The sequence below is a fragment of the Misgurnus anguillicaudatus genome, chromosome 3 (genome assembly GCF_027580225.2).
Source record: "Misgurnus anguillicaudatus chromosome 3, ASM2758022v2, whole genome shotgun sequence".
NCBI classification, from domain to species: domain Eukaryota; kingdom Metazoa; phylum Chordata; class Actinopteri; order Cypriniformes; family Cobitidae; genus Misgurnus; species Misgurnus anguillicaudatus.
This window is the reverse complement of record NC_073339.2, coordinates 799,138-826,431: the sequence shown is the minus strand read 5'-3', so window position 1 is coordinate 826,431 and position 27,294 is coordinate 799,138. Positions and strand designations below refer to the sequence as shown.

At 37.4% G+C, this 27,294-nt stretch overlaps 1 protein-coding gene across 4 annotated transcripts; it reads left to right on the top strand.

Moving 5' to 3' along the window:
• Positions 1 to 564: 564 nt before the first annotated feature.
• LOC129443815 (protein GPR108) lies at positions 565 to 27,294 on the top strand. Of its 4 annotated transcripts, none has more exons than XM_073866423.1 (19): positions 566 to 817; positions 2,192 to 2,305; positions 2,390 to 2,440; positions 3,339 to 3,424; positions 9,731 to 9,804; positions 10,299 to 10,322; positions 10,356 to 10,513; positions 10,658 to 10,714; positions 11,365 to 11,466; positions 11,540 to 11,673; positions 11,848 to 11,923; positions 24,016 to 24,089; positions 24,176 to 24,293; positions 24,378 to 24,508; positions 24,585 to 24,628; positions 25,275 to 25,324; positions 25,729 to 25,812; positions 25,953 to 26,074; positions 26,375 to 27,294. In XM_073866423.1, exons 1-19 carry the CDS (start codon positions 734 to 736, stop codon positions 26,460 to 26,462), a joined length of 1,671 nt encoding a protein of 556 aa, XP_073722524.1. In that variant the 5' UTR covers positions 566 to 733; the 3' UTR covers positions 26,463 to 27,294. The 4 variants fall into 4 exon arrangements, with proteins under 4 accessions (XP_073722522.1, XP_073722521.1, XP_073722524.1 ...); XM_073866422.1 differs by having other exon boundaries at positions 9,731 to 9,806; positions 10,292 to 10,322; XM_073866421.1 differs by having other exon boundaries at positions 565 to 817; positions 10,299 to 10,513.

Below are 27,294 nucleotides of genomic sequence, written 5' to 3'. Positions count from 1 at the left end.
TTAGTATTATCTGATAAGGACTTCATTTGCACAACTTTAAAGGTGATTTTCTCAATATTTAGTTTTTTTACACCCTTAGATTCCAGATTTTCAAACAGTTGTATCTCGGTCAAATAATGTCCTATCCTAATATATCATACATCAATGGAAAGTTTATTTCTGCTTAATTCAGCTTTCAGATATTGATATAAATCTCAATTTGAAACATTTAACTGGTTTTGTAATTCAGTAACATATATACACTTACATTCCAAACCAATCTGAGTGTAAATGTGGATTATTGTGTAATCATCCCAGACAGTGTTTCAAATCTATTTATATATTGTTGCTGTGTTGTCATTAGGTGATGTAACGTTATACACTAAATAACCAGCAATGATAAACCCTCTTTCTGCCTGACTCTCTTTCTTTCTTTCTTTCTGTCTGTGTGTATCTTTATCTCTCGGTCTGTCTTTCTGTATGCCTTTATTTCTCTCTCTCTCTCTCTCTCTCTCTCTCTCTCTCTCTCTCTCTCTCTCTCTCTCACTCTCTCTCTCTGTGAGTGGAGCCTCCTGTCAGCAGGTGTCGCTGTACCCGCTCGTTGCCGCGCGGATGACGTGTACGCGATCACGCTTCCCGGAAGTGAAAGTGTCGCTGTACAGAGTTTAGAAACAAACTGTCGACCAGATGAGTTAATGTTAATTTAGTTAATTTTACAAACAGATTGATCATCGAAAGATATTTGATTGACGTGATGATGCGTCACTGCGTCACTCTGGTGATTTTAATACTGACAGTGTGTGAGAGCAGCGCGAGGAACCACACGCTCAATCTTAAGGTCTTTCACTCTCTCTCTCTCTAATCATATAACATATCCTTCATCTGTCTTATATGTCATTTCGTTAACTATGTACGTATTTTATCATTTATCCGATTTGTGGTATTATTTACTAGTAGAAATCTGTTGACTTATTTTTCACATTTAATCACTTATATTTCCTGAATGTTTTCTCTGTTTCCTGTTTATTCAAGGAATTGCCACGAATGGCTGTCTGTTGCTCTTGTAATGCTGTTCATACACACACCTGTCACTCAATGTAATATGTGTTTTATTTAAACACACACACACACACACACACACACACACACACACACACACACACACACACACACACACACACACACACACACACACACACCCTTCCTCTCTCGCTCCCTTTCTCGTATTGCTCTGTTATTTTACATTACTTTACGTCATGGATATAGACACACACACACACACACACACACACACACACACACACACACACACACACACACACACACACAGGAGATTCTGTATAATTCATCCAATCAGAATACAACTTTGAAACTTCTGAAGTGTTTTGAACCAGTTCTTCAAAGATTTAATGGTTTGATGTTTGAGAGTAATCACCCAAACAATCTCTCTCTCTCTCTCTCTCTCTCTCTCTCTCTCTCTCTCTCTCTCTCTCTCTCTCTCTCTCTCTCTCTCTCTCTCTTTTACAAAAGCCCCCTTCCAAAATGCTCAGGTGATTTACAGTGGAGAGTATTACATTGTGTGTTAGCCACTAATGTTTTGGTCTCAAAATTCAACTCAACTGTAGTGCCTTTTTGTAATTTTTGCAATGGGCCTGATACCGTGTTCCATGTTTTTAATGAATGTCCACGGTTAGAGCCACTTTTTGCATTGTTGGAAGGGATTTTGGTAGGGTTGGGCTTTGTTTTTAACAAAATGATTTTTATTTATGGATACAAGTATTCCAAAGCAAACAAAGAGCGTTGTACTTTTGCCAATTTCATAATTGGTCAGGCAAAATTGGCTATTTGGAAGACTTGTAGGCTTTCTATTGAAGGACGAACAGTTAATGTTTTAAAAATGTTCAAAGCATTGGTTGAATCGCGAATAAGGGTAGAATACATATTTTTCAAAACTGCAGACAATATGGTTGAATTTACTTATAAATGGTGTGCAAATAGTGGCTTGTTTGCAGTTGGTGATTGATGATTCTTTGATATTTGTTTGGTTATTTTTGTGAGTTACTTTTGTATTACTGTGGAGAATGTGTAATTTAACTGATTAAAGATATATTTAAATCTCTCTCTCTCTCTCTCTGTCTCTCTCTGTCTCTCTCTCTCTCTCTCTCTCTCTCTCTCTCTCTCTCTCTCTCTGTCTCTCTCTCTCTCTCCACAGAATGAGACCCGGTTGGTTGTGCACTTAAACACATTTGGTTATTTCGCCAATGGCTCTCTGAATGTCAATCTGTCCCTTGAGCTTTCACATGGCAAGAGTGACACCAAAACTCCTGTAAGCTCTCTGTCTCTATCTGTCTGCTGTAATATCTGTTTGTTTGTTTGCTTGTGTATGATGTTTGTCTGTGTGTGTTAACAGGTTGGCTTAAGTCTGGCAAGATCTCGAGTCAATGGAGTTCTGTCCTCCACAGTGAGTATCAGTAGCTGCGTTTACATGGACATTTGTAATCCGTTTAAATGATCAATCTGAATAAAAATGCTCCATGTAAACACCTCAATCGGACTAAAAAGTGCCAATCTGATTAAAAATCTAATCCGCTTGTTAGGGGTGGTTTATACCGTTTGTAATCCGCTCAAAATGACATGTATACACTTGATCGGATGGATAACTGAAACTGGGATGCTCTGCGCATGTGCCATCTTTTCTTTTTTTAATGGCGGTTGGCAAACCCACTGAAAGGTGCATTTCCGTCACCTACAGGACGGGAGTGTGGAGCATATGCACACGTGCAATGACGTAGAATTGGCGTAATGACATGTGACGCAAATAACTCGAGTGTGTTTTGCTGAAGGAAGTCACAAGAAGTGATTGTCTTGTTAATCTTGTTACTATTATCCGTCCAAATCGCCATAAAGTGATAAAAGACAGCGTTTTATACGGTCAGTCCATGATTTATTCTCTGATCCACAAACGCGTGTGTTTGGACTCGCTCTCGCGAACGGTCCCTGCAGCACCGCGTGAAGTAAAATACGCTTTTTGGGCACACGTGAATGGGTGTTTTTGCTGCTGCTTTAGTGAGGCACAAAGCAAATTTTGAAACAGCGTGAAACTATATTTGTGCAATGTGCGCATGTCAAATGATCAAATCTGATGTAAATCTTGTGTCATATAAACACGCACATCAATCCGATCACATTATTAAGTGTTCATGTAAACGCTATGATAGGATTTATTAATCGGAAAGATTTTAATCCGATGGAGGCAAAATGTGTCCATGTAAACGTAGTTAGTCTCTCTCTCTCTCTCTCTCTCTCTCTCTCTCTCTCTGTCACATGGTCATCTGTTTATATTTCTGTTGTGTTTTCAGGTTGGGCAGACAGAGGAGTGCATACTGAATAAGCTGGAGAGTGAAGACGAACTGATACTCTTCGTCATTGACACAGAAAGCCTCAGGTGAGTCCTGTCTAGGGCTTTGTTTTATTTTATCTCAAAGTGTGATTATGATTGGTCAATAGCAACATCATGTGATCAGATATATTGTATAACTCACCCTACAACACTGTGCTCAAGTTAGATGAGAATTAGTGAAAGTTTGCCTATTTTTTAATCACCCTCATACACCTAGGTCATCTTTCAGCCAAGCACAGTCAGAGTTATATTACAGTTTTTCTCAGTCGCTTTGGTACATTTCTCCGATCAGAATTGAAATTTCAAAACTACCTGTTCAATTTTCACATCATTGTGTCACATCAAAAAAGCAGTTTCTCATTTCTTTGAAGAAGTTGCAAATGCTTTTGTACATCCATGCAAATGATTATGTTCAATTCTCTGATGTCTTCATATGTCAAGTATTAACTATAATAATAGTTGTCTTAATATGTCAAGCATATTTCTATGCATGTCTATTAGACTTTTTCTAAATCTATCCTGAATTGGTAAATTTCTCCCAGGTAAGTCTTATATACATATAACCAGTGGCGGCTGGTGACTTCTTTTTCTGAGGGCGCACGATGCGAAGTTCGTCACAACATGTATGTAGCCCGTCAGGTGTGTGGTACGTAATTTCAAAATATGTGTTCTGCGCTTTGAGAGATCGTGTGTGCATCACGTGTCATGCCAAAATAAGTGCCTGCTGCAGACGCGTCAAAGGGTTTATGATAAAAGAGACGATCATGTTTGCCAGATACTCGCATAATCTCATGCCTAATCAGAGTTTAATGTTAAGGGAGTGCCTTTTGGAACATGAGCGTCTCTTTTATCATAAACGGTTTTGACGCTAGTGCAGCAGGCACTTATTTTGACAAAACACATGATGCACACATGATCTCTCCACACCCATGACACATATTTTGGAAAAGGGAACCACACACATGATACTCCGAACACTTATTTTGAATTCGCGCCCCTCGGATGAGAAGTCACGAGCCGCCACTGCATATAACCTTTATTTAACTAGGAAAGTCACATTGAGGTTGTAACCTCTTTTACAAGTGAGACCTAGTCAAGACAGGGTTAGATAGCATGAATAAACAAATAACAACCCACAGACAAAACCAACATCATTAATAAATACAACAAAGAATACAGCAGCATAAACATTTAGATACTCAATACTGTTCCCAGAAACGAAGAAATTAAGAGCAAGTGGAATTCTCAAAGCACCTACACTTAACAATGACCAATTCTTTTATTCTGTGTTTGAAGTCACCTAAAGAGATGAGGGACTGCAGCTTAAGTTTAGTCTGCATGTCATTCCATGACCAGGGGCCATAATAGAACAGGCTTAACCTTCCAGCCTCAGATTTAATAGCCGGCACTTTAAACTGTAACCAGTTATGTGACCTAATAGATTGTGGCAACTTTGGAATGATAAAAATTTCCTATATAAGTAATTTGGAAGTTTTCCTAAAATAACTTTATAAATTAAAATGTAGCAATGTTCAAGCCTGCGCAAATGCAAAGATGACCATCCTACCAAACTATAAAGTAAACAATGATGTGTCCTAAAACTAGAATTTGTAATATATCTGAGAGCAGAGTGATAGAGGGGATCAAGTTTGGACAGAGAGGCAAATCTGTAAATAGTATCCCCATAATCAATCTGTGACAGAAAAAGGCTGGCAACTAAGCGTTTTCTTGAAGCCAAGGAAAAACAGGACTTTAATCTATACAGAAAACCCAATGTGAATTTTAATTTCTTTACAAGAGAATCAACATGATATTTAAAGTTTAGGTTTTTATCCATCCAAAATCTCAGGTATTTGTAGTTATCCACAGATTGGATTTGGGGAACTCCAGAACTCCATCTAGTGACTTGATGTGGAAGGGGGGTAGCTTTGTTCGCCCAGTTTGAAAAAACATTCATTTAGTTTAATGTGGATTTAGCAACAGCTTCAAATCTAGTTAAGCATATTGCAGGGTATTGAAGTCTGCCTGCAGGTTAGAAATAGCTAACTGGGCTGTGGGAGCACAAGAATACAGAATTGTATCATCTGCATAGAGGTGATATTTACAATAATTAAAATGATCACAGACATTGTTAATATAAACTAAAAAAAAAACAAGGGACCCAAAACTGAACCCTGTGGAACGCCCTTAGTTATAGGTGCTGGGTTTGACATGTCGTTACCATATTTGACCATTTGCGGACGATTGTACAAGTAGCTATGAAACCACTTGACTGCGTTACATCCAATACCAGCTCTGAGCAGGGTATTAACCAATAATAAATGGTCCACAGTATCAAACGCCTTTGTGAGGTCTATGAACAGAGAAACACAGCTGAGTTTACTGTCCAACGCCTCTTTGATGTCATCCATAACTTTTAAAGTGGGGGATATTGTACTGTGCCCCGACCGGAACCCGGATTGCATATCATTTAAAATATTATGCGAGTGGAGATATGATTTAAGTTGGGTAGCAACTAATGATTCAAATATTTTAGAAAGAACTGGAAGATTAGAGATGGGTCTAAAATTATTCATGTCGAAACGGTCGCCGGCTTTGAAAAGGGGTGTAATGTAGGCTTGCTTCCATATAGCTGGAAACTGATAAGAACTTAATGACATGTTAAAAATGTAAGTAATAGACTCAGCTATAACCGGTGCAGCCACCTTTAGCAAAAAGGGATCCAACCCATCGGGTCCAGGCGCCTTTTTAGGGTCTATAGATTTTAGTGAATTTATAACATCTTGAACTTGTAGGGCTTCGAAAGCAAAGGACAAATCAGAGATAGAAGATGAACTTAGTGGCAAAAAATGTGTTGAGGCATCTATTGAAGTTGATGGAGACTACTGATCAAATAGATGACCTGCCTTCTCAAAGTGTGCATTAAAGGCATTTAAAATGTCACTTTTATCTGTGATGGTCATATTTCCAATAATCAGTTTCTGGGGAAAGTCTGAAACCTTTTTGTTCTGCAATAATTTAATTGTTTTCCAGAATTTAGAAGGATTATTGAAATTTTCAGTAGTTGCATTAAGATAATAGTTTGATTTAGAGGCCCGAATGGCTGAGGTACATTTATTTCTCAAAGCTCTAAAACGTTGCCAATCTGCATTACTACTGGTCCTCCTTGCGAGGGACCACTGTTTATTTCTTAATTGAATTAACTGGGCTAGTTCTTGAGAAAACCAAGTATTATCCCGATTCTTTATTCTATGTTTTTTAAAAGGAGCGTGTTTATTGGCAATCAATAGAAACTGTTGCTGAAAAAAATCAACAGCTTCATCAACAGTGGGAATCAATGCAATGTTATCCCAATTCAATCTTGCCAAGTCAGATAAAAATGCCTCCTCTGAAATTTTTTTAAAATAGCGTCTAGAAACAGTGAGACCCTTAAGTTTGGGTATTTTGGTGTTTCTAATACACCCTATAGCACAATGGTCGCTTAGGTCGTTTGCAAACACACCTATCGCTGAATACTTATGAGCCCTATTGGTGAGAATGACATCTAACAGAGTGTCACTATCAATAAGTTGTACTAAATTTAAAGAATTGCAAGTTAACTTAAAATTCTCTGATTTATCGCTGAGCCAATCCCAATTTAAATCGCCAAATAAAATTAATTCAGAATCATTTAACTTGGACAACACATCAGTCAAAGTAGATAGGGTCTCAGAAACAGCTGAGGGTGGCCTGTAGCACCCAATAAGAGTAAATGGAGCATTTGCAACCCCAATATTTAAAGCAATAAGTTCAAACTGTCTTGGTATTGACTGGGAAAATAAAACAGACACAGGAAATTTTTGAGATACACAAATGGCTACGCCACCAGCGCGCCCTTTTCGATCTATTCTGTAGACATTATAACATCTTGACTTTCTGTAATGAATGTGCATCTCATGAACCATCAACTGGCAAGTATATATGAGTTTGGTTTAAATTTTAAATCCATTCAGACTAATTTCGGTAAAAATCTCAAGATGAAAACCACTATTTTCTGTTACAAACTTTCACATAGCATCTTTATGTTATAATAACATTAAATATTGAAATCCATAAATTGCTTTTCAAAGATTTATTAAAAAATCGTATTTATTGCTATAATCTGTTGAATCAATGTATAAATGTGCATTCATCCTTGTCATGTTTTATTAATTTAGTTGACTAGTGGTATACATTGATTAAACATTAATGGCATTAATCAAACACTTACTTTATCATATTAAGAACACTGTCATTGCCGCTGACATTATTGGAATGTCGTCGCTGAACTTTTTTGACAGCGATCAGTTGTAAAAAAAAATTGGTCCTGCACGATTTTCGTTGACTTTGAGTAAAATAAAGTTTTTCATAAGATCCCCTGGGGTCAATGTGTTAGGATGACAGACGCTTAATGCTTTCATGTCAAAACAAGCAACAGCCGGCATTTTTCCGTCACCCGAGTGCTTCTCGCGTAAATTATCCAAATTTGAATGCTAACGTTTCTTCCCCGCCACAGAAACCACCACAGGTTTATCAATGCCATCAAAATAACTATTTTGTTTTTGTTTGTTTGTTGATTACGAAGTACAAAATAGATGAGGAAAACTAGGATTCTGTGTGTATTAAAAGCGCCGCCCTTATTGTTTACAATGCGTGGAATTGTGCGCTGTGATTGGTTGAGTGGATTTATTGCATTTTGCAGAGAAGTAGGGCTGGTGTTTCTTGTGTTTTGGAAAAAAAGGAAGATGACAGAATAACATGGCGGATATCAAATTTTGCTTGAATTGAAGATTTGACTTTTTAATACTGACCTGATACAATACTGATTTTGTCAGTAACTACATTTTTTTAATGCCGTTTATCGCGTTTGGAACCAAACTCTTCATATATAGTCGGAGGCTCGGAGCACAACACAATGTTACAATGTCTGACAATGGAAGGAAAAATTTTATTCAGATGATTGAGCCATACAAAACGGATCATCTTGTCAGTTTTTTAGACACTCTCTACAGGGATCTCATACCTAAACAACAGAGGGGTCAGAAAAACAATCACCCACAAAGAAGGGGCTGGAGGGCTACGGCGTTCCAAACAGTAACCAGAATGTCAAAAAAAGTATATATAAATCAAAGGTGCTCTTTGGCAAATAAGCAAAATATCAAAAATAACAACAGGACACCAAGGCACTCTTTTTAATAATAAAACCGCTTTAATAAAGGTGCTAGTTCAGAATGGAACTTAAAAATACCAACATGTTTCGGCCTTAATCAGGGCAAAAGTAACAAACAGTGCTACAAACACAGTTAAAGAGCACAGTAATTAGCCAGCTGATCCACTCCAGAGTGGGTGGAGTCAACCTCTCCAAATAAAACAGGCCTAAAGTAGGCAATACATCAGAGCAATTAAAAAACAGACAACCACAAAAAAAATAAAAAATAATAATAAATAATAAATATAATGAGGGGTCAGATTGGAGATGACCTGCTAAAGTATGTGATAGTACCAACATAATCATGCAATGGTTTGCGGCCCACAACAGGATGCTAATGGAGTTCCTCTTACCCTACTCTCCATTCCTTAACCACATTGAGGACTTTTTCCTCAGCATGGAGATGAAACGTATATGATCATCACCGGCCACATACACAGATGACCCTTCTGGCTGGCATGGATGCAGCGTGTGATGACATGACAGCAGATGCCTGCAGGGCTGGATAAGACCCTCAAAAAGATTACTTCCACACTGCATCACAAGAGAAGATATTCGTTGTGATGTGGATGAGAATTTGTGGCCCAACAGACAGGAACGTCAGGAGGTGTAGGAAGAATACACTTTAATTCCCACAGCACTGCATATACTATACAGTTTTCCCTAAGGAGATTGTCCTATGTTTAAATTTCTACTTTTGTTTCTTTGGTTGTGCTATGCGGTGCTGTCTTTTCCTGTCAACAAATTTCAGTACAAACAGTAAAAGTGTACATGTAAATCTTGTCCAGTCTCTTGCAATCAAACATTTGAGCAAGATTTTGAACAAGAAGCTGGCTTTTGCAAGTAATCCATGGTGTTTTGCTATTTGTATTTGCTGTTTTGAGAAATGCACTTACTGTTTTGCAAATGTCGAGGAGGATTCGAGAAATGTACCAAAGTAACTGAGAAAAACTATAAATGATATCCCGTCTCTTTATTAATCTTTTTAAAAGCTCCAAAAACTACATCCATCCATCAAAAACTAATCTGTACAGGTATTAAATGTCTTCTGTGGTGAAGAAAAGAGTTTTTGTAACATTGGTTCAAAGGTCTGGAAGTGATTAAAACTGTGTTTGTGTGTTTAGTGTGCGCATGACGGAGTTTCACCATTCAGACAGCGTGTTCAAGGAACTGGAAATCGAGAAGAAGAGCGATGGAGGTAAAGATAAACAAACATCAGAAGTCTGAAACACGGAGTATAGTCTGTTTTTTTATATGTACACACATGTACGCACAAGGTCGAACGCGCACACTTTGACTTGCACATCAAGTATGAATCTCAACAATGGTGACCCAGAAAAAAAGTCAAAATGATTCTTACAGTACGCACGCACTCTTCTTATGACGAAAATGATGTCACATGCACTGTATGCAGACCCTCGCGTACACGTACTTCAGCCTTAAAAGGATACCGTTGGCCTACAGTAACTGAGTTGTGTGTAGTGTTGTTTGAAGGTTCTGCAAATGTCTTGTTCTGCAAAAGCTTGTTTGTGTGCGTATGTTTGGTATTTGTATGTGTAACTTTGTTCTGAAATTATGCTGCCATTTTGGTATCTCTTAAAAAAGAGGTTATAAATCTCAATGAGATCATCTGGTTAAATAAAGGTTAAATAAAATAAAACAAAGGTTGTTGGTGCTTTTAATGTTCCTCAGCAAGAAAGAGAAGAGATGAAAACGGTGGCAATCCTCCAGAAACTCCAGAAGATAAAGATGGCAATCCTCCAGAAACTCCAAAAGATAAAGATGGCAAACAACCAGAAACTCAAGAAGATAAAGATGGCAATCATCCAGAAACTCCAGAAGAATTGGCTTCACAGGACAAAGCTAAAACCAGTGCCAAAGAGACAGCTGTTAGTGTAAAGCAGCAGGTACATCTGTGTGCGTGCGTGCGTGTGTGTGTGTGTGTGTGTGTGTGTGTGTGTGTGAGAGAGAGAGAGAGAGAGAGAGAGAGAAAGAAAGTGTGCTGTTGTTGTATAATAATTGTTAAGCTGGAGTTCTTTTATGTTCATCAGGCGAAGATTGAGAAGACATTGACCCTTAAGAAAACTGTAGATTCCTACCAATTCAGGGTGAGCACGAGGGCGAGGCCTTTAACAACACCACTAAAAACATTAGTTTAAAGGTCCTGTTCTTCCTCTGTTTTGAAAGTTTGATTATGTAAAACAATGTGGTATTTTTCACACACATTGACTTATCTGTATAGTGCTGTTTTCACTGTCCTCAAAACGGGCTGATGTCGTCTTTATCCTATGAAGTCCCTCCTTCAGAAATACGTAACAAGTTCTGATTGTGTAGGTTGTTTAGTGTGTTGATTCAATAGCAGCTTAGCTTGCCGTTAGCTTAGCTGGCGACTGGCGTATTCCTGTGGGCGGAGTTAGATCAAAAAACTGTTCTAGTGACGTCATTAAAGCAGGAAGTAGAGAGCTGTAGTCCAAACCGGCAGTTCGCTGTAGGCTTTAAGAGGAATTCTATTAAAGAAAATATATCGCATGCCTGTATTATTTATGATCTAACAGCAACATTACACACTAACTAGTGTTTAAAAAATGGTATCAGTAAAGAATGTGACCTTTAAACAGCAGATCCATTACATACTAACACATTGAGTAGTCATTACACAGAAGTAAAAACCTTAATATTACACGTAATCAAACAGAGATTATGATGTATATGTGGCCAGTGAAAGCCCATATGAACTTGTTTGATCTCTCTGTCTCAGTTTCTTCTCACTATGGGTGAACAGTCTCAAGGCTTGTACAATCTGGAGTTCCACAACTGTCACAATCTAAAAGAGAGAGCGCAGAGTCCTTATTCTCTCAATGTGAGTACATCGGTCCACATCAGACTCTCTAAACACAGTGTCCACACGATGACTGTGTGTGTTTGTGTGTTAGGTGACAATCCTAGAGAAGAATCCAAACGGTTATCTCTCAGCATCTGAGATTCCTCTGCCTCGCCTCTACATCTCAATGGCAGCCATCTTCCTCACTGCTGCCATTATCTGGACATACACGCTGCTCAAATACAGGTACACATCACACACATTTCATTTTCATTTCTCTTTTTTCTTTTCATGAAAATGCATTATTTATACAAGGCGCATACAATTACAATTACAACATACATACAATCTGTGTTTGTTGGTACATGCACACACTTGATCTTTCACTAATACAGGTGTTATGGTTGTGTGTTGGTACAGGTACAGTGTGTTTAAGATCCACTGGCTGATGGCAGCGCTGGCGTACACTAAGGCCGTGTCTCTGTTGTTTCACAGTGTGAGTACTACAAACACATTTATCTGTCTAATGTAATATACTGTATATTTTTCTGCTCACTGTTTGCTCTGTTGAAGTCTTTAGCTTAAATTACTTGTGCCGTTGGTCACGGTTGACTAGCATGGGCAATTAATAGTATAAAATATCTTAAGATGCCAGTCAGGTCTGATTTCTATGCTTCCTAATATTGTTAAGGAGTCCTCAACAACAGGTTTAAATGCATGAACAAAGCAATTCAGTCTGCCTAAACCCCACCTTTCGGTAGCCTCCTCTGCTCTGATTGGTCAACACAGTCAGTTGTGATTGTTTTTGCGCACAGCACACAACAGCGCAACATGCATTGAGCTAGTGCTAACGTGACTTACTGATAAGACATTACAGTAAACTAGATATTCAGAACACTTGGGAGAAAATAAACACATAACGTAATATAATATTTAAAGGTTGTGGTTAGGAAATGCATCTTGATCCAAATAAAGTGGGTACTGAACCATCTTCGTGACCAAACATTTAGCGAATCCCGGCTTGAACTCGCTAAAGACGAGGGGAGATTATTGTGGAAAGATTAGAAAAGAAATTGTCAGTAGAATGACGGGAACACAACAAAAGGGTTTTATTGTAATGTTACTGCTAAGGGTGGCACGATTTTGATTTTAAATCGATCGAAATTAGGTCACAACCTTAAAAATTGGAATCGTCGATGCTGCCACGCCCGCATGTCACGTCTGCTCGGCTTGCCAAGCTTTTGTAGTGTAAACGCACACGTGTGGTTCAATGTGTTCGAACAGCCACAGGAGACCGCATCTCCGCCCATTTATCTAATCTGAGGTACTGAACACAATGTTTTACGTCTTTTCTGACTTCTTGCGCGAACACACGGTGTACAGCGCTATTTTTAGCCTTTCATTGATAAAACTGGTCTCCGCAGTTTCATTTTGCAAGCGTGTGAAAGTTGCGCAATCTTATTTCATCAGTTATTTTAAAGCTCTTACACAAAACACTGTGCAGCATGTTTACTTACAACACAAGCAGCTGACAAAATATTAGTTTGCGTCCATATAAACTCATCATTACTCCCGCTCACGTTTAAATGACAGTGTGTAAAGTACTAACAGGAATGTTCATCTGACAGGAAGTTTCGTTTGATCATGTACAGTGGATATAAAAGTCTGCACACCGCTGTTTAAATTGCAGGTTTTTGTGATTTATAAAATGAAACCAAGATGAACCATTTTGGAACCTGTTCCAACTTAATTCCCTACTTCAAACCTATATATTAAAGTGAATAACAATAAGAATAATTTTGTGGTAAAAAAAAAGGGCATGTATAGTTGTACAATAACCAGGTTGCTTAAGTGTGCACACTCTTTAACAATAGTGATTGTTTGCTTCTGAACACTGCCACAATCACATTTAGACTTAAGTTAAATATGAAGTAGTACATACCTGTCATTAATTAAAATATCTTTTTACATATAAATGAAGTGTGCCTGGTCCTAAAGGATTTTTTCTGAGTATCATCCCACTGAAAAAGACATTTTCTGTGGAGAGCTTACTCAGCAGGTACATGATCCCATTGTTGAAAAATATCAATCAAGAGAGGGTTAAAAACATTTCCAAGACAATGAATAAACCATTGAGTACTGTAAAAACAATAATCAACAAGTGGAGAAAATATGGCACAACATTGACATTACTAAGACCAGGGCGTCCACCTAAAATTGATGAGACAACCAGGGAAAAAATGGTAAGGAAGACTGCCAAGCTGTCTACAGCAACATTAAAAGAATTGTAACGATATCTGGCAAGTACTGGTTGCCCCCTTCATGTGACAAAAATCTCCTGAATTCTTCATGTTTGGACTATTAGCATTTTTAACCAAAAATAAAATAAAAGTCCATCTAAAGTTTGTAAAAACAAATATTTCTATATCCCAAATCCATGTGGAATAATGTATTATAGTCCATTAATACCAAAGTTGAAATTGGGCCATTATACCAAAATATATATTTTTTGGTGCAATAAAACATCACCAAATGAACACCATGCCCACTGTAAAGCATGAACGTGACAGCATCATACTTTCTGGCTGCTTTTCTTCAGCTGGAACTGGGGCTTTAATCAGGGTGGATGAAATAATAAATAGCTCCAAATACCCATCAATTTTGGCCCAAAACCTAAAGGCTTCTGCCGAAACACTTAAGATGAAGAGAAATTTCACCTTACAGCATGATAATAACACAAAGCACAAATCTAATCAACAAATGAATTACTTCACCAAAACAAGATCAAGGCTTTGGAATGGCCAAGCCAGAGTCCGGATCTAGATCCCATCCAAAATCTATTTTTTTGTTCTATAAAAATTCAAAAAGTGTGAAGTTGATTGACACGTACCCATTAAGATTGAATGCTGTGATAAAATCTAAAGGTGCTTAAACTAAGTTTTAGTTTAGGGGTGTGCACACTTGTGCAGCCTGGTTATTGTACAACTTTGCTTGCCATTTTTTCACTGTAAGGGGCAAAAATGTGGCCCCATCCATCCGTTTGGCCCAACGACGGAATCCAAACGAAGGGTAATAGCGCGTTCGGTCTTTTCCGGCGCTTGCAGGTGACGTTTTGGCATTTATGTAATTTTGTATTATTATCTCTTATCTGACTCCAAAGATAAAGATTTAGTTTATATTATATTACAAATTGGATTGATTATTACTTTTAAAACTTACAGAATTTAGATGGATGTTTGTTTATTTATTCTGATAAAGCTCTGGTATTACACTCGTTCATTCGGTTCTCATAGTCGCACATGATCCTAGTACGGGCCACATAATTAATATACTGGTCAACGGTCATAAGCGAATCAGTATTGGTCGCTGCCAGAGGTTGGACTATACGCTTAAGCGGCCGCTCTCTGCGTGCTCAACTTTAAACATACTTTATTTAGTCCCCTTAGAGGTGACACTTAATTATTACAATAATTATTTCTAATCAAAATGAATGAATAGAATAATATTGAAATAAACAGAGGTTGAGACTTACCCTATTTAGAGTAATCAGAGATGTTACTCTAAACGGAAACACAGCCTCCACGCTTCTAAGTACACTTAAACTAACGCCAATTTGCTAGTCGTATCTCACAAATCCTCAGCTGATGTATTATTCACTATCTAACTGGGATTTGGGCCGATCCTAGCCTGATTTCTGTCCTTACGGTAACTACGGATACAACGGTATTACTTGCAGTGTCAACATTTACCGAGCAACACAGAATAAAATCAAACATAACAATTTATTAACCAGGTAAGGAAAAACATAATTCAGAAGCCAATTTACATTCCAATTCAAATACAAAACAAACGAAAAACCATTGCATACCTGGTAAGGAGATGAAGATCTGGTTACAGATTCCTCAAAATAAAATAAAAATACATGATGCTATATCAAAGATACACATCATGGGGGTGCATTTCTAGATATTGAAAGTCCCGCCTAAATCTTCTACACATCTCCTTAAATAACCAGAGAACAAAGCATATAGGAATTTGGTACTGATTGGTTGTTGTAGAACTAAGGGCTGTCCTTAATCTGTATACAGTGGGTGATTGGTTTATGCTTAGAATGGGAGGTGTCTATTAACATTGAATGAAGTTTCACATATACTTTAACATTGTATTCTGTTGTTATATGGGTGAGACCATTGTAACCACTTGCAATGAGATATTTCAATGAAAAACAAATAAGATACATATTTTAGATTCTTTGTGCATGTAGCATTTCATATACAGTTTGCTTTGAGACAATAAGAATACAAATGTATGGCACCCTAAAGGTGTGTCTTTGAAACCCAAATGTTTCTCAGTGGGAAGTCCACTGTGAATCGTAGAGAGTTGCTTTCCCGAGCACTCACTTTGCCCCCATGCAGTGTCCTTTGGGGAGGTGCTATATTTATTCAGGAAATTATCTTACAGCTCCGCCGCTTGATCATATCGGAGAACATAACAGTCCCGATGGGATCAACATACAGTAAGATGTTAGCTCTTGGTGGTGTTCAATCTCTGTAGTGTTCGTAGTTTTCAAGTTCAGTGTGTCAACCAAGGCCCGTGTGCTTTGTTCAATGAATGTCCCATTCTTTTGCGAAAAACCACCTGTTCTTAGACGTTCTATCCATTTGAAGAAAGTTGTCACCTCTGAACGGTGATCATCTCTGATTTCAGACATCGTCAGGTGGGGATCATGTCATTGACAATACATCACTGTGTGAAACACCTGCACATCTTAAGGACCATTCATTGATTGAACATTGATCAATACAGAGAGACTCAGCAACATTATCAAGAGATTCATAGGGCAAACCATAAATAAAATAAATAAAAACATAACACATGATACCTTGATGTGAAAAGTGCAAGTGGTACGGTCTCACCAGGTCAAATATATCTGATATATAAAATTACCAAAGTTCTTTCCCACTGTTGTATTTGGAGTTTAGCTGAATTCAAAGGTACTTGGTCTCTGGATATTGAAGGAGAGGATGCAAAAGATCAGGTTAAAGCAATAAAAACATCACATTGAGGTATGCATATTATAAAATAAAACCCAGAAGATGAAATGTTAACATAACCTTGAGATATGCATGTTACAGATTGTATGAAGATAAAACCCAGAAATTGTTAAAATGATCTTCAGGTATGCATGTTATAGATTGTATAAAATAAAACCCAGAAAATGTAAAAATAACCTTCTTCAGGTATGCATATATTGGGTCATGTGGAAAAATAAAAACCAGAAGGTGTTAAAATAACATACAGGTATGCATATTGGGTCATGTGCAAATAAAAAATAAAATAAAAAACCAGAAGGTGTTAAAATAAAATTTTGGTTATGCATACTATAGGGTGTATCAATTAACGTGATAGTAAAACATTGCTATAATAGATTTAGGTATGGGCATGGTAGCCCATATATAATAATAATAATAATAATAATAATATTAATAATAATAATAGGCACATAATTGTGTAATCGTTCCATACACACATCTATAATGAATGTTTCGAGGGAATTCTGAATTCTCTCAATATAAGCACCTTGTAGGCCTAAGATTAACTTAAGAATATGTTCAGGACATGTTGAGTCCATGAGCACGATTGAAGATTCAGAATCTCATGTTAGATTTCTATGTGTGCAGGTATGTGCCTATGTGTATATGTATCTGTATATGTATGTGCTTGTGTGTATAGGCATGTTTATGAGTATGTGTAGTCCATAGACTTGAAGATTTAGAATCTCAGATTTCAATGTGTTTGCATGTATAAGTAGGTGTACGAGTGTAGAGATATGTGAATACTTATATAGGTGTGTATGTGATATGTTGGCTAAGTCACATTTGATATTAGGAGTTGAGATGTAAATGGTTTGATTGATTCTTGAAAATTGTTTGTGCTGTTGTTTAGTGATACATTGAGGATCAGGGCGCCAACTGTCCTCACTTATGACAACAACAGTCAGATTATTGATTTGAGATTTAGACAGTAAGTTTGTTATTGCAATTAGAAACATAATCATCAAAGTGTGACTTTGCCAAGTAAGTTTCTTATGAATGTTGTAGTTTTGCTATTATGGGTGTGAATGATATCACTTAGAATTTGTGTTGGATTAGATGTCCCTGTTTGTGTAACAGGAGAATGTTGATTTTAAATGTAGTGTTAAGTTTGGAATATGTTGTGTGGTGTGTAGTGTTTATGTCTGGATAGTCTTTACGTCTATACCAGATGTGTTACGAGATTGTTTTAGTCAATGTGTGTGCTCTACAGTCAGTTTTTGTCTGGAAGATGGGTGGATTTTATCTCTAACAATTAGTGTTGCAAATTTTGAGGCCATGTCTATTCATGAAGGTATAGTGTTGTGAGGTGTAAAATGGCCTTTGAATGTCTTCACACCCATCATCAGTTTTCTAGATTGCTTTTCTGCAGGGTTTGCTGTCTTGTCTGATGTGGCCAGACATCTCTGGTCAGGATTTACAGCTTTCAACCTGATAAAGGGACAAGCAGAGAACAATTTTTAGTTTTTTAACCCTTTTGCAATTTGCATTGAGACATGTGGTACAAATTTTCCTTTTGGTGATCAGTCATTAGGGAATAGATGTATCATTGTCATGTTACTTTGCAAATTTATTTTCAGAGATTAAATTAGTTTTTCATCTTTTGGTCAGAGTTTTTATTGACTACTGTTATTGCAGTGTAGTCTGACAGTGTATTACTTTAAGCTGTGATAGCATTTAAACCCTTATGCTGTCTGCTGTGAGCATTCAAAACTCCATTTCTGCTGGAGAACTTTTCCATAAGCTCAAATGGCTTCATTTTAAGTTGCTCAGTTCAGTCAGACCTGGGGGCAATTCATCAGCTCATCACACCTGCTTCAGATCTCTGAACCAAAAGACTCTTTTGCTTGTTGTGTTCAGCATTTATCATAGGTTTAGTTACCAAATGATTAAAATAGACTTCTGTATTGGATTAAAAAATGGGTTAGAGATTTCCAATGAAGGAGATTTGGCTCACTATCACGAGTGTCATGTAATTTTTCAGTGTTAAAACATGGCAACACGTGACAGTGTGCTCCGCTCCTTGACACACTGGGTAGTGAACCAATTCTGTGAGTTTGGCCTGTGCAAGTTATTTCATATATGTAATACACCACATTTTACCATCTGAGGCCTGTTTGGCCATTATAATATAATGTATATTGCAACTTGATCACAATGTAGATTATATTATATAAAAATAGTATTAATTAAGAATACATTCATTACTGATCTCTTAAGGATTACCACATTGGTGTTTTTAGTTTACAAGATGTTCCTGTATCAATGTATTTGAATGTGAAAAGGTTTCAAAGCCCTGGACAGACTGGTGTGAGGCACAGATGTTCATGCTAATGTATTCCTCTTAAATACAAGTGTCTCTCTTTAAAACAATGTTCTTTCTTGAGAACAATGGATAGCCCGTTATCTGAGAGGGGGGTAAGCCCCTTTTGATCTCAGATGGGTTTCTCACAGTGAGAGATAAGACCATTTGTGTTGGCCTGGGACAACATTATATTTTCCTGCAACAATTTTAGGTTTTGCTTAATTGTATCTCATCAATGGAGAAATACTACATTGAATTAGAAGTTTGTAATTGTAATATGACTTACTGATTCCATTCTATCCTCATTCAATCCAGAGTGATCTTTTAGAAGACTCACTCACAACAAGCAATCTTTACTAGTTTTAAATCATCTCCCTACTTGCTTAATGTCCACCATTCAGTTACATTTCTCTATGCGTTGGGGATTTTTAAATCCAACAACGCTGCCTTCAATCATTCATACATTTCCTTCATTCTCCAGTTGAATTACATTTTCTCCCTAATTAATCAAATATAGATTGTAAACTGATGTTTGCAACATTTAAAAATCTTACTATCTGTGTGCTTTACACATATCAATTGTCCAAGTCCTCCTTTCACATGCAAACACATTCATGGCATTGTAGTTCAAATCATCCGACATTTTCCAATTGTTAAAAGTTATTTCGGCACTTTTCCAGGTTGTACATTTGCTGTCACAACAAAAACAATTGTGTAGAATTTGGTGATTTAAACAGCATTTTCCTAATAATGTGGTTTCATTTCATTCTTAAAAGCCCACCGGATTTGTTCTCCGGTCTAACATTAGGTATATTTACAACCTATTTCATAAATGTGGGATGTTTAAAACATTCCCTTCAACATTTTTAAAAGGCAAAGAAAAGATTGACTTACCACATCAGCTGAAGAAATAGAAGAAGTTCAAACCTTTAGCTCCATGAAAAGACTCTTATTCTCCAGGGATCGCATCAGTCGTATTTTGATGAGGTTTCTCACTGGTTGAATATCACGTCGGGATCACCACTTTGTAAGGGGCAAAAATGTGGCCCCATCCATCCGTTTGGCCCAACGACGGAATCCAAACGAAGGGTAATAGCGCGTTCGGTCTTTTCCGGCGCTTGCAGGTGACGTTTTGGCATTTATGTAATTTTGTATTATTATCTCTTATCTGACTCCAAAGATAAAGATTTAGTTTATATTATATTACAAATTGGATTGATTATTACTTTTAAAACTTACAGAATTTAGATGGATGTTTGTTTATTTATTCTGATAAAGCTCTGGTATTACACTCGTTCATTCGGTTCTCATAGTCGCACATGATCCTAGTACGGGCCACATAATTAATATACTGGTCAACGGTCATAAGCGAATCAGTATTGGTCGCTGCCAGAGGTTGGACTATACGCTTAAGCGGCCGCTCTCTGCGTGCTCAACTTTAAACATACTTTATTTAGTCCCCTTAGAGGTGACACTTAATTATTACAATAATTATTTCTAATCAAAATGAATGAATAGAATAATATTGAAATAAACAGAGGTTGAGACTTACCCTATTTAGAGTAATCAGAGATGTTACTCTAAACGGAAACACAGCCTCCACGCTTCTAAGTACACTTAAACTAACGCCAATTTGCTAGTCGTATCTCACAAATCCTCAGCTGATGTATTATTCACTATCTAACTGGGATTTGGGCCGATCCTAGCCTGATTTCTGTCCTTACGGTAACTACGGATACAACGGTATTACTTGCAGTGTCAAAAATTACCGAGCAACACAGAATAAAATCAAACATAACAATTTATTAACCAGGTAAGGAAAAACATAATTCAGAAGCCAATTTACATTCCAATTCAAATACAAAACAAACGAAAAACCATTGCATACCTGGTAAGGAGATGAAGATCTGGTTACAGATTCCTCAAAATAAAATAAAAATACATGATGCTATATCAAAGATACACATCATGGGGGTGCATTTCTAGATATTGAAAGTCCCGCCTAAATCTTCTACACATCTCCTTAAATAACCAGAGAACAAAGCATATAGGAATTTGGTACTGATTGGTTGTTGTAGAACTAAGGGCTGTCCTAAATCTGTATACAGTGGGTGATTGGTTTATGCTTAGAATGGGAGGTGTCTATTAACATTGAATGAAGTTTCACATATACTTTAACATTGTATTCTGTTGTTATATGGGTGAGACCATTGTAACCACTTGCAATGAGATATTTCAATGAAAAACAAATAAGATACAGATTTTAGATTCTTTGTGCATGTAGCATTTCATATACAGCTTGCTTTGAGACAATAAGAATACAAATGTATGACACCCTAAAGGTGTGTCTTTGAAACCCAAATGTTTCTCAGTGGGAAGTCCACTGTGAATCGTAGAGAGTTGCTTTCCCGAGCACTCACTTTGCCCCCATGCAGTGTCCTTTGGGGAGGTGCTATATTTATTCAGGAAATTATCTTACATCACCACAAAATTATTCTTATTGTTATTCACTTTAATATATAGGTTTGAAGTAGGGAATTAAGTTGGAACAGGTTCCAAAATGACTCATCTTGTTTTCATTTTTTAAATCACAAAAACCTGCAATTTAAACAGGGGTGTGCAGACTTTTTATATCTACTGTATGTGCGTGTACCATATTTTACACTGGCAGCACAACTAACATGGCAGGGCATCGTCGGAGCCGATGGTGTAGTGGGCAGCGCTCCGACATATGGTGCAAACGCACTTCAGGTGACCCAGTTCGAATCCTGGCTCAAGGTCCTTTGCCGATCCCATACCCCTCTCTCCACCCTCTACTTTCCTGTCGTCTCTCAAAAAACTACTGTCTATCAATCAGGGTGTCCGCGGATCCTTAAAAAGTCTTAAAACGTCTTAAATTCCGTAGTATGAAAATAAGGCCTTAATAAGCATTAAAATGTCTTAAATCTGGGTATCAAAGGTCTTAAAATGTTGTCCAACCAACACCGCCAAGAAGATTGTAACTGTTTTATACATGTTCGTCTCATGTGTCAGGAAAAACTGAATAGGTGGAATCTACTAAAGCACAAGTTTGCGGGGAGTTCGCTAAAGTGTGTGGACCGGGTATAAGCAAATGGAGAAAAGTGTGAGTTTTAGCTATAAGGAAGTGCACATTTAATGAAAACTGGTTACTTAACCCTGATTTTGCTCCATGGTAAAGACAAGTTAGCGTACGGGGTCTGTTGTTTATTTTGCAAGAAAGTTTTAAAACTCAGAACAATGGGCATCAAAGCTTTAGTGTCACACATGCAATGTAAGAAACATAAAGCCGCTGCAGAAACCTTTTAAAAACATCCGGCATTTCTCAGTTCTAACTTGTGCCTACAGCAGTAGCCCTAAAGAGCACCGCGGCATGCTAAACATCTGCATCAGCAGTTTTGAGCACCACGGCTTCTGCTCCATCAGACATCCGATAAACGTTTGGCTCCACTGCCAAGTCCAAAAACAAATGAAGCCTGTCTTCTTTTTTTCTTTTAATGGCGGTTGGCATCTAGCTTATAGGTGCTTTAGCACCCCCTCTGCTCCGGAGGGTGGATCTACTACACTCTTTCCTTTACTCCTGGTCTCATCAATTTAATTACCGGTATTTCTATTTTTGCCATCAAATATTTCACTGCCAATGTTTTGTCTCAAGATGCACACCAGTAATGTATTTTGTAAGTTATATTTAAAAAAAAAAACTCCTTAAATGTCCTAATATAAATAAGACCTAGTCCAGGTTTAATCTGGGTAACCACACCTAATATTTTAACATTGTTGTTACATAAAACCATGTGTTTATGTTTATTTTATGCACATTATACATTATTTGAACCAATTATTATTGTCTCATCAGTATTGTCATAGTAAATGCTTTGGCCCATTTAGCTCTATTTTTATTACCAAAAAATATCAGATTACTTGATCATCATCCTTACCAAAATAATTGTTAGTGAAACCCCTAGATTGTTTAAAACATTTTAAAATTATGTGATTTTAGTTAATTTAATGCTATTTTTCTTCATATACTTTATCATTGGGGATTTCTTAAAACTTTGTATGACTTTTTAGGTGAAAAACTGGTAATATCAGCAAAGTGTAAAAATCTTGTCTGATCTTATTCTTGTGAACCAATCTCGTTTCATCTTGTGGAACAAGTGTCTTGTCACACCCCTAGAAAATACTGTTTTTTGTTAATAAAGATAAAAGGTTCTTAAAAACAAATAGATGCATTCACACTGGACTATAAAATTGGACTTCATTGTCGTGATATAGGTCATAAATTTAATTCATTATGGTCTTAAAAAGGTCTTAAAAAGTCTTAAATTAGACTTGGTGAAACCTGCAGAAACCCTGATCAATAAAGGCAAAAATGGCCCAAAAAAAGTAATTATAACATGGCAGGGCATCAAGGTCAGATATTATATTTTATAAAAGTCTAGTCTAGAAATGGCATAGCACTTTTTTGTGCTTTTAAAAAAAAAAGAGGTAAAAATCGAGAATCGAATCGTGATCTTACAATCGAATATGTAACCGAATCGAGGATTTGGAGAATCGTGACACTCCTAGTTACTGCTGTGGTAGCATGGAAAAAGTTATTTTAACCACTGATTCTTCATATTTCATCCTTTGGTAGTAAAAACAACACAAACACAGCGAAAACACAGCGTCCTCTCGACATGATATTAACACACCACCTAGCAGAAGTGTCTGTGGGCAGGTCAGAGTTTTCGTTTCTCGTAGGCGGAGATTATACAAAGTATTGCCTTAATACGTAGACAGACAACAGGCCGTCTTTGAAAATAATTTGACACATTAATGTGGTTCAGAGTTGACTCCCTGCTTTAGAAGCCAATAACTTGATTTATTGTGAACTTTTTGGGTTCGCAACTTTGCACACCGTTTACGTTGATGGACAGCTACGTGACACGCTGCAATAAAGTTCATTTTTCGATACTGGAACTGACTGGCACCTTAAAGCTTTAGTAAAAATTTTTTTTCATAAATTCCTCTCCCTCATGTCGTTTCACAATCCACACCCGAGACCTTTGTTCATCTATAGAACATAAATGAAGATTTTTGTTTTGCCCCCACAGACAGCAACACAACTCACAACTTTTAAAGCTTGTGTCCTTATGCATTTGTTTTTATTTTTGTCTTCATTTCTCTCAGATAAACTATCACTTCATCAACTCTGAGGGTCACCCTATTGAAGCCTGGGCCGTCATGTACTACATCACCCACCTGTGTGTATCTAACTAGTTTCACTTCAGTTTCAGTGGTTAGAGATTTCTAAATGTTAAACATTGCTGTTTTCTGTCTTTGTGTTTAGGTTAAAGGGGGCTCTTCTCTTTATCACGCTGGCTCTCATTGGCACAGGTTTTGCATTTGTTAAATACATCCTGTCAGACAAAGAGAAGAAAATCTTCATGATCGTCATTCCTCTGCAGGTGCGTATGCGTGTTTGAACGTCATTCATGATGATCTCACGATGTGATAGCGGTGACTGATTGGTGGTTTGGGTGATGTTACAGGTTTTGGCTAATGTTGCCTTTATAATCATTGAAGAAACTGAAGAAGGAGCCAGTGAATACGCCCTCTGGAGAGAGATACTCTTTCTGGTGGATCTCATCTGCTGTGGAGCCGTTCTATTTCCGGTCGTCTGGTGCGTGTTTGTGTTTTGAGTGTTTGGTAAATGTTAAGAGTTATCATGTTTTTGTAAGTGATTCTGTGTTTAACAGGTCTATACGGCATCTGCAAGAGGCAGCTAATACAGATGGAAAAGGTGTGTGTTTGTGAAAGGTATTTTTTTTTTAATGTAATCAGGGGTGCAAACTTGTCACCTTTCGGCGAAATTCGCCGTTTTTTGATACAAAATAGGTCATTCTTGTGATTCGTCTAGATCCGATGAGTTTTTGAAAATGAGGGGTGAGGGGGGTCTGCGACATGGTAGCAGTAAATGAAATTATGAAAATCATGTCCAGCTATTGTGGTAACGATGTCAAATTACTAGCCAGTTTGCCGGGTTAGGTTTTACAATTTATAGCCACCTCATTTGCTGCCGAAGTTTAAGCAGTCTGCAGATTGAGTGCACATACTTAACTCGTAGTATTTTCTCATTTGAGGTTACGCGCCCACGTCACGTTGCTGTGGGCGTGGTCATAAAGCTTAACATTTGTTCACGCACCGCAGTTTTAAGTTAAGTTATTTTAAGCCGTTTACAACAGTGCTATATGCGCTATATACCTGTTTCTGTTTAAGAGGAGCGTGCAAGCCGCGTATCCGCTTATATAAGAGCGCTTGTGTCTTGTCACCTTTTTCACCTCTGATGTGTTTGCACCCCTGATAATGCATGGTGTGAATGTGTGTTTGTGTAAATATGTACTGTATGTTTATCGCTAACAGGCGAATCTTTTTCTTTTTTCTTACAGCTGCAATGAACCTGGAGAAGTTAAAGCTCTTTAGACATTATTACGTCATGGTGAGACAATAAAGGTTGATTAATATATTTGCGTAGGACCTACGCCAAACCCTTTACACCGTAGGCTAGGTGTCAGTTTTCGTGGTCGCGTCAACGTGCAGTTACACGACCCAATTTTTTTTTACCTGAGGGAGGGGTTCTAGCAGACCAATCACAGGACATTGATGCACAGAATTAATGCGTTGTTTACATTTTTGGATAGGTGCACCTCAAGCTATGCAGAGCTACACACACCCTACGGCATAGGTCCTCCACAGGAGTATAAATCTGAATTAAATCTTTACATTTACATAGTTTTTTCATGGATTCCATTTTTGACCGTTTCTTCTTAAGTTGTTGCTGTTGTTGATATAGTATATGTAAAATGATACATGAATATTAACATCTGCCCATTCTTTGCTCAGATTGTGTGTTACATCTACTTTACACGGATCATTGCTATCCTGCTGAAGGTCACTGTGCCGTTCGACTGGCAGTGGTCTCAAGAGGTCATTACAGTCCATCATCTGTTCTTACAAATATTACTATAGATAAAAATGAAAAAGAACTCTAATCACTCAGAATCACTTTTGTCGCTCATTTTTGTGACATACATCTTTGTCTTTCCCTCCCCTCTTTGTGTTTGCAGTTTTTAGTGGAGGTTTCCACTTTGATCTTCTTCGTTCTGACCGGGTTTAAATTTCGTCCGGCATCAAATAACCCATATCTACAGCTGCCCCAGGATGAGGAGGACCAGGAGATGGATGAAGTGTACGTCTCTCTCTCTTTCTCTCACACTGTAGCTGGGTTTTCATCCAAACGTGAAGCGAAACTTTTTAAAATTTTCAAATAAAAGTAAAACAAACAAATGCAAATTCCATAAAGTTGTTTGAGCGAATGACAGTGATATTGGTAATCTAGTAACAAACAGTAAATAAAACAAGGCGTGCTTAGAGAATAGAGACAGGACTGCATTTAGCTACGATTGGGCAACTTATACATTTACTAGCAGTGTAGCTTGTAATTGCCTTGGCTTGTGAGAAGCTTAACCTTTTTTCTCTTTGTACGCAGTATAACAGAGTCGGGAGCATTAGAGGGTATCCACAGGGTAAAGAAGACGTCTAACGGCCGAGAGAGACAGAGAGAGGAACCATTGTGAGGAACATATTGACGAGGGCAGAACTTGAACTTAAAGACTACCCTGGTGTTGTTACCACGGAAACCACAGCATCACTATGCAAGTGTGAAAAGATGGAATGGAAAAGAACATGAATTCTTAATTCTGCTGGATTTCCTTGTTTGTTAAGAGCAAGGAAACGGGCCGACTCGGACACTAGCGCCACAGATAAAATCTCTTGCTTTGGTTTACAGTAATGATAAAGACTCTGCTCAATCCATTAATGTGTTTGTTTGTTCGTTCATTCATTTTTTCCTTCATTCCAAAGATTTACAATCATTTTACTGGATGTGCATTTGATTCCTTTTATCTTTATTATAATTATTATTTAACTGAAGCTACCCTGGCTGTGATGAAAGTTGCTGTATCTTTTGTTTGTATTTCACAGCTTTTCTGTTAATTTTATGATTGATGTCAAAGATATCTGAAGACAACCTTTTCGATAGCTACCAAGAAGCTAGCTTAAACAAATTAAATTTGTACAGGGCACGTCTCGTGGTGTAGATGTGAATGTTCTGCCTCACACAAATGGGGATATATTTAAGTTGTTTTGCTGGACAATGTCAATTTTTCACGCGTGATCAGTTGACATTTATATACAGTCATAAACGAAGTTGAAAGCTCCTGACACGTAGTATACTTCAAAAGTCATGCTCCAAACTTATGCTTTTCTGCTGTATTTTGCCTTTTTTGGGGGTGCTTTATTTTACTTTGTAACATTGGCTTCATGTGTTTTGTTGGTTTTCCTTGTATTTTAATTCGGTAATTATAAGTATACTGTCATAAATTAAGGATAAACCACTGTTATACCGTG

Bases quoted from the DNA above. Each gene is read 5' to 3' on its own strand.
- LOC129443815 (XM_073866420.1), top strand. From the start codon at position 734: ATGATGCGTCACTGCGTCACTCTGGTGATTTTAATACTGACAGTGTGT. The intron at 10,715-11,364 runs GTGAGCACGAGG...TCTCTGTCTCAG, and splicing joins TAGATTCCTACCAATTCAGG to TTTCTTCTCACTATGGGTGA. The intron at 11,467-11,539 runs GTGAGTACATCG...TTTGTGTGTTAG, and splicing joins AGAGTCCTTATTCTCTCAAT to GTGACAATCCTAGAGAAGAA.